This window comes from Canis aureus, chromosome 10 (genome assembly GCF_053574225.1).
Source record: "Canis aureus isolate CA01 chromosome 10, VMU_Caureus_v.1.0, whole genome shotgun sequence".
Taxonomy (NCBI): domain Eukaryota; kingdom Metazoa; phylum Chordata; class Mammalia; order Carnivora; family Canidae; genus Canis; species Canis aureus.
The window spans coordinates 21,580,287-21,587,610 of record NC_135620.1 but is presented as its reverse complement, the minus strand read 5'-3'; the positions used below and the strand labels follow the sequence as shown (position 1 = coordinate 21,587,610).

Sequence of the window (7,324 nt, the reverse complement as noted above, 5' to 3'; positions counted from 1 at the left end):
CCGCACTGAGCGCGGCCTTAGGTCTGCTGGGGGCGGGGCTCGGCCCTGCGCCCGCCGAGGGGATGGCGGGGACGGCCGGCTGCCAGTGGAGCCCTGAGCATCTCTTTGTCGTGGGTGCAGGAAGACGGACGAAGCCGCCTGCATTCCTGCAAAGTACCGGGCGTCGTTCCCGCGCCACCACGCTGTAGCCTCGGATAGCAGCAGACAACGTCACGAAGAACTGCGACCCCAGCGCGCTGCCCCCCTCCGCTTCCCAGCCACCTCGCCTCCCCCCGCCTTCTTTCCGCGCACACCCCGCCCCGTGAGCTGCCACGTGAGGGAATCCACTAGTCAGCCTATGGGGGCCGGCTCCGCCCTCCGCCCCCGCCTTGCCCCCGCTCCGCGCGCCGCCACGTGATGCGGCTCACGGCCAGCCAATGGGCGCCGGCCTTGCCTCGCGCCCCGCCCCGCGCGCCGTGGCCGTTTGAAGTGACTAATTTCTGTCATATGACTGAGGCGCTCATGGGGGTGGCGGGGCGGCTCTAGGAGCGGGGGCCTAGCAAGCGCCCAAAGGAGCGAGCCTGGTCTGGCCGTGGTCAGCATGGCCCCTACGCTGTTCCAGAAGCTCTTCAGCAAGAGGAGCGGGCTGGGCGCGCCCGGTCGGGACGCGCGGGACCCGGACTGCGCGTTCAGGTAGGGCGCCGCGGGGCGGCGGGGCGGCGGGGCGCGGCGGCGGGGCGGGGGGAGGTGCGCGGAGCCGAGGGCCTTGTGGGCTCCGGGCTCCAGATGTGCAGGGGCCTCGGGTGTGGTGCCCGCGCGGCAGCGCAGCGCAGGACCGGGACCTCGGGACCTGGGCCTCGGCGGGGAGGGGCTGGGCAGCGGGGGACCTGCGCTGGAGGCTGGAGCGCCGCCTCCTCGCCCCACTACCCCCATCCCTGCAGCGGCCCCTTCCCCCTCCTCGCCGTCGGTTTGTTTACGTCCTGCCCCGCTGCCACGCGCGGCTTTGCCTTCCCCCGAGCCCCGCGGCCTGAGCTGGGGTCCACACGCCTTCCTGGCAGCGAGTAGAGTTGCGAGCGGGCTGCCTTGGACCTCAGCCCCGGTCCTGGAGAGGGGCCCAGAAGTTCTCCCCTCTTCCCTGAGACCCGTCGCCCTCCGGGTGCTCCCTTCCAGCTCGCTTGCTGTCGTGGGGGGAGAGCTGCACGTTTTGGCCAACCTTCGGAGGGTGGAAGACTGGAGGAGCGAGTAGGCAAGGTGCCGTTCTTTCAGGTTTCTTGGAAGCTAATATTGGAGGTGTGCAGTTACCGGAGCGAGCGGTCTTACTGAGAAAGGCGAAACCCAAGAGGTTATGGTTACTACCGACTAGACTGGAGCAGGACCGAACCAAACGGAACACGGCCTTAGAATTGACCATTGGAATCCTCCCGTTACAACTGTTACCAGAAGGGAGTCTCTAAAAATTGAAAACGATAGCACAACAGGCTTTATTAATTTTTGTTTGCGGTACCTGTTGCTGGTAGAAAAACTTAGAATTGTAAGAAAATGTAGTAGAACCATGAATTTAAGGTGGATTTAGTCGCCAAAACGCATTTGAACAAGAGATGATGTCTTTCACATAGCTCTCATACTTGCTGCGGTGTGGAAACTTGTATATATAACTAGGCTAAATGTCACATATCACTCAAACCTGGTAGGAGCCCAGTTCAGTAGTAGTAGGAAAAAATGAGAGTCTGTTAAATTTTGCAACAGGCAAAAGTTTGAAATGACTGTGCCACACTGGTAAAAGGTTTTCATATTCTTAAAATTATTCACTCTCTCTCCGTAATGCAGGTCATATTACTAAACATTCAATAATACATGTGGAATCGCAGTGGTAAGTGGAGAGAAAACTGGCGATTAGAGGAAGAAAAATCTCACTGTAAACATCTTGGAAAGATGTTTAGTAAAACAGATTTTCTAGGTTTAGGTCTTTTCCCCTGGGAAATAAATGTCTTGCTATGCTCATCTAACGATGACTTTTAAAAAAAAATATTTCTTTACTGATTTTCTTCTGAAAAATGAAAGTGTAGTCTGGATAATACTACATTGAGACATCCAGTAAATCCAGAGTCAGTAGAAAGCAGGTTTAGGATATTGAAAAGGTGACATTTGATTAGGCTTTCTATTTCTGGGCAAAGATGGACTTTGAGGTACTCAAGTTTCCAAGGGTCTCAAGTCGCTCATATGAGAAAACATTTTCATGTCTGTTTTTTTAAAATGTAAAGCCTACTATATTGTTGTGTAACACTATTTTAGAGTTGTCAAAACACTTTCTCATTAGTTATCGCATGTGGTATTTCGCAACCTTGAGAGATAGAGCAAGTAGCAGTGTAGATAACTATTTGATCCTTTTTCCAGTGGAAGTAAGAATTATGTATAAGCCCAGTAAGTGCAGTACCATTTAGAAGTGATTGCTTAAAAAAAAAAAAATGATTAAAAAAAAAAATGGGGATCCCTGGGTGGCGCAGTGGTTTAGCGCCTGCCTTTGGCCCAGGGCGCGATCCTGGAGACCCGGGATCGAATCCCATGTCGGGCTCCCAGTGCATGGAGCCTGCTTCTCCCTCTGCCTGTGTCTCTGCCTCTCTCTCTCTCTCTGTGTGTGACTATCATAAAAAAAAAAAAAGAAAAAAATGTGTACAAATGTACATGTGAGAAAATGAAAACCGATTAACATCATGCAGCTAGTAATTTGCAAATCTTGGTAACTCAGGTATTTTTTTTTTTAAACTTCATTGAGGTATAATTTACATACAATAAAATTAAGCCATTATAAGTGCATAGTTCTGTGAATTTTGTTATATGTGTATACAGTTTTGTACTCACCACCCCAGTGAAGTTTTAGAACACTTACCCCCACAAGAACTTGTTTTATTTATTTACTCATTCATTCATTCATTCATTCATGAGAGACAGAGAGGCAGAGACACAGGCAGAGGGAGAAGCAGGCTCCACGCAGGGAGCCTGATGCGGGACTCGATCCTGGGCCCAAGGCAGGTGCTAAACCGCTGAGCCACCCAGGTATCCCAAGAACTTGTTTTAAAACACAGCATTCCCCCAGAAGCTTCCTTAAGCCCCTCTGTAGTCAGTTCTTCACCCATTTCACTGAGGGCGGGCACCAATCTGCTCTAATGACTGAACTTTTGACTTTTCTAGTATTTCCTATAGATGTTATCATATTGTTTATAGTCTTTTCCATCTGGCTTATCACTCAGAGTGACAATTTTTGAGATTTATCTAAGTTGCGCTTACCAGTAATCCCTTCCATTTTACTGCTGAGTAGATGCCCTTGTATGGGTATACCACAACTTCTTTATCCATTCATTACCAATCAGTAGACATTTGAGTGTTCTTAGATTTGGGTAATGATGAACAATGGTGCTGTGAACATTTGTGTACAAATCTTTATGCAGATATGTGTTTTCATTTTCTTCAGTGGTTACCTAGGAGTGAGATTGCTGGGTCACATGGTAAGTATATGCTTAGCTTAAAAAAAAAATTGCCCAACTTTTCTGAAGTAGTTGTACCATTTTGTATTCCCATGAGCACTGTCTGAAGGGTACAGTTGCTCCGTATCCTCTCCAATACCTGGTATCTGTTAGTCTATTTTTTTAATAAAGATTTTTTTTTGATATTGTGAAGAACACCTAACAACATTTACCATGTTGAACGTTTTTGAGTCTTTTGGATTATAGCCATTCTAGTGGATATAGTGGAATCTTACCATGTGTGTAGATTTTTTAGATTTATTTTAGAAAGAGAGCACGCATGAGCGGGTAGGGGTGGAGAGAGGGGGAGAGAGAATCCCAAGCAGATTCTGCACTGAACATGGAGCTGGATACAGGGCTGGATATCACGACACCAAGATCATGACCTGAGCTGAAACTGAGAGCCCATTGTTTAACAGACTAAGCTACACAGGCACACCTCTTATTATGATTTTAATTTGTATTTCCCTAATAACAAATGATGTAACTGGTTTTAGAGTTGATTAAAATTTCATTCCAGTGTACCATGCTCTCCTTTCTAGAATCCTTTTTTGGTTTGCTTTGGTTTTAGTCAGTTTAAGTTGTTAAATCTGACTTGGACATGGCCATTGGCAACTCCTAGCTGGGTGTCTAAGAGTCAGTTCCTAGAGTTAGCACTATATACAGGCCCAGTGATAATAAGTCACAGTAGGGCTCTAGAGTAGGAGAGACTTTTGATACGAATGAAGCTTTAGAAGCCTTAAAATAATGTCTTTCTTGGTTACCCCATTGGAAAAGAAGGTCAGGAATCACCCCCTTCCCTTCAGTTTTCACTTTTAAGACCGTTACCATCTAGATTTCTGTGTGCTTGTCTAACCTAAGCTTCTTGAACTGGAGATGAATATGAAGGATATCACAGGGGGTATCATTTCAGTAATTTATAGAATTAAAACAGTAATTTGTTTTCATATTTTTGAGGATTTGGGAAAGAAGGTGCTTTCTAGAAGAACATACTGTTTTATGTTTTCTCTATCAGGCTATTTTGGAAGAAAGAATTAAGTGTAAGTCCAGTAACTGCAATACATATAAAATGATTGCTTTAAAAATAAAATTCTTGGGGAAAAGTTTAATTTGATGAAGAAGTTTGTTTTAGAGTTAAATGTCTATAGGACATAATTCATGTTTTGTTAAAAAGATGCTGTATGTTTGTTTTATTCATAATGCACGAGCATTTGCTTTTACTGTCTGTACCAGAAATTCTTACCCTGTTGTAACAAACTCTTAATTGTTTTTTTTTCTGTTACTTTTGTCTTGCTCCAAATTATTATCAACTTTATCCTTTTAAAAAAAGTGAATTCTGATTATGATCAGCATGCAAAATGGTATAGAATTTAATATATGCATTACAGAGTAATTTTAAGGATTCAGAGAGAAATCATGTTAAGTACTTAATGCAGTGCTTAGCATATGGCATTCAGGAACCAAAAGTTGTACTATGATGATTCCATGCCTATGTGTAAAACCATTTTGTTTAGGCCCAAACTCCTTAAAGTGCTACTGTATTGTGTGGCTTTTGCAAAGTGTCTAGCCTTTTCCTTTCTTTTTAAATTAGTATAAGGGCATTTCTGAAAACAGAGCTATTATTCTATTATTATACTTAACAGAAATTCCTTAAGATCATTTTAGACTATATTAATATTTTCTCAGTTGTTTCAAGATGTCTTTTTATACCAGATTTGTTGACTTAGAGTCTTTGGGGGGGGGGGGGCGCGAGGAGGAAAGAGAGAATGGTAGGGGAGGAGGGATTAGGGAAGGAGCAGAGGGAGAGAATCTTAAGCAGGCTGCATTCCTGGCATGGAGCCTGACATGGGGCTCCAGCTCATGACCCTGAGATCATGATCTGAGCTGAAATCAAGGGTCAGATGCTTAACACCCTGAGCCACCCAGGAGCCCAGGTTTGAATTAGAGTCTTTAAAGAGTCTGCATATTATATTTGTGATTATGTTGCTTAAGTAATTTTTATTCTGTAACAGTTTCTCTCCCCCACCCTCCTTTAAAATATGACTTCTTGTTGAAACTGGGTTATTTTCTTTACAAATTTCTCACATTCTTTATGCGGTTATTTGCTTCATAATGGTTTCTAATTCAGTGCTTCCCAGTATTCTGTGTTTTATTTTTATTTTTATTTATTTATTTATTTTTATTTTTATTTTTTTGTATTCTGTGTTTTAACAAGCCTTGTCTAGGTTATTCTAATGCTCAAGTTTGAGAACCAGTCCTATAACTTACTCTATTTCCAGAAAGTTGGTAGTTATTGTATTAGATTCAGGTTTAGGTTTTTTTTGTTTTTTTTTTTTTGATAAAAATATCCCATAGATATTTGTTGTATATATCCTACCCATTAGAGTTACATGGTGTCTCGTTCTCCCTGTAGTGATGCTAGGTTTGGTAACTTGTATCAGCTTTATTCTTATAAGATTACCCTTTCCCTAATGGCGTAAGCATGTTTTGTTGATTATTGTCTGAATCCATTATTTTGTTAGGGGTTGTAAAATACTAATATTCTGGTTGTTTAATTCTTCCTGCATTTATTTCCTGGAAGGAATTTTTCTTACCACCCATTTGGCTACTCTTTGCTATAGGAAATGTAGCATATAAGTTTCATTGTTTACCTTTGTAGTGTGTCAGAATATTTTATAATGAGTTGTTTAGTGAGGGTTTTCACTTTGTCATTTTTTAGTATCATCACAAGCTTCTGGATTTTAATGTGTTTTAATACATTATAGTCAAATTGTCCCATGTTTGGCCAGTAGAAGACTTTTCAAGTTGATATTTGTGGCATTGTGACATGATCTCTTTAATCTTTGATAACTTCTGCTTTCTTTTGGCCTTTTATTAATCCTCTCTTTCTCTTCTATGATTTTATTGCCCTGGACATGGTTTAGATTCTGTGATGTGCCATGCTGTGCTGTTCTCTGTTCTTGGCATAGTCTTCTGTACTTTTTTGGTTTAGCTTTCTGTAGTGATCATCTGGACTTATTCTAATTATCTTTCCTCCAGGAAGCCTTTTTTTATTTCTCTCAGAGTGAGTTAGGTTTCACTGCACTGGAATTTTCTTCCATAGCTTGATGCATTTCCTTCTGTGACATCTATTACAGTTATCATTATTTGTCCATATCTCTCTTCTTTGCTTGCTTGAGTTCTCTTTAACTTCAAGGTGGATTTTGGAGTTAGAACCCAGTAGATCCACCTGTTGGATTGTTTGCAGGAAATGGATATGTAGGTTTCTAGCTGAAACTAGATAGATGCCATTTTTTTGAGGGAGAGAATATAAGACTGAAAACATGTCTTGACTAGCCTAACAAAAGTAGCAGCCTTCTCTTCTGTTCTGTATCACACACGTTTTATATTCTTCATAGCTCATTTTATAATTTACCATCTGTCTCCCCCAAGTTCACATTGTGCCGGTATACTGTGCAGTGCCTGAACATATGCTCAGTAAATATTTATAGAATGAATATATGAAATAATTTCAAGCACAGAGGGAGAGAGTCAAAAAGTTCTCTTTTGGGATTTGGTCTAGATTTATTTGCTAGTTAGAGATACCCACTTAGAGATGTCCAGTTGATGGTTTAACAAAGTAAATGTAGATTTCATAGCTGAGGTTGATTCACAGTAGAGTTGGGACTGGAGATAGCTTATGGTCAGTATTAAAACTAAGGGAAGGGATGAGATCAGTCTAAGAAAAGGTGTATATAGGGTATTGGAAAGAACAAGGCTTTGCTCTGAGGAAACTTAAAATGTACAGATGTAGGACAGGAAAGTCTAAAAAGAAGAAAATGGCA

General features: G+C 42.6%; 1 protein-coding gene across 5 annotated transcripts in view; it reads left to right on the top strand.

Annotated features, from left to right (window-relative positions):
- The first annotated feature begins 476 nt into the window (after nt 1-476).
- Nucleotides 477-7,324, top strand: part of FNIP1 (folliculin interacting protein 1) — a 155,382-nt gene continuing 148,534 nt past the window's right edge. For 3 of the 5 annotated variants that reach the window (XM_077911561.1, XM_077911563.1, XM_077911560.1), the window contains exon 1: nt 478-672. In XM_077911561.1, the coding sequence (XP_077767687.1) occupies nt 581-672 (92 nt within the window). In that variant the 5' untranslated portion in view covers nt 478-580. Of the gene's footprint in view, nt 673-7,324 lie in introns of all 5 variants that reach the window. The other 2 variants (XM_077911566.1, XM_077911565.1) reach the window with 2 other exon arrangements.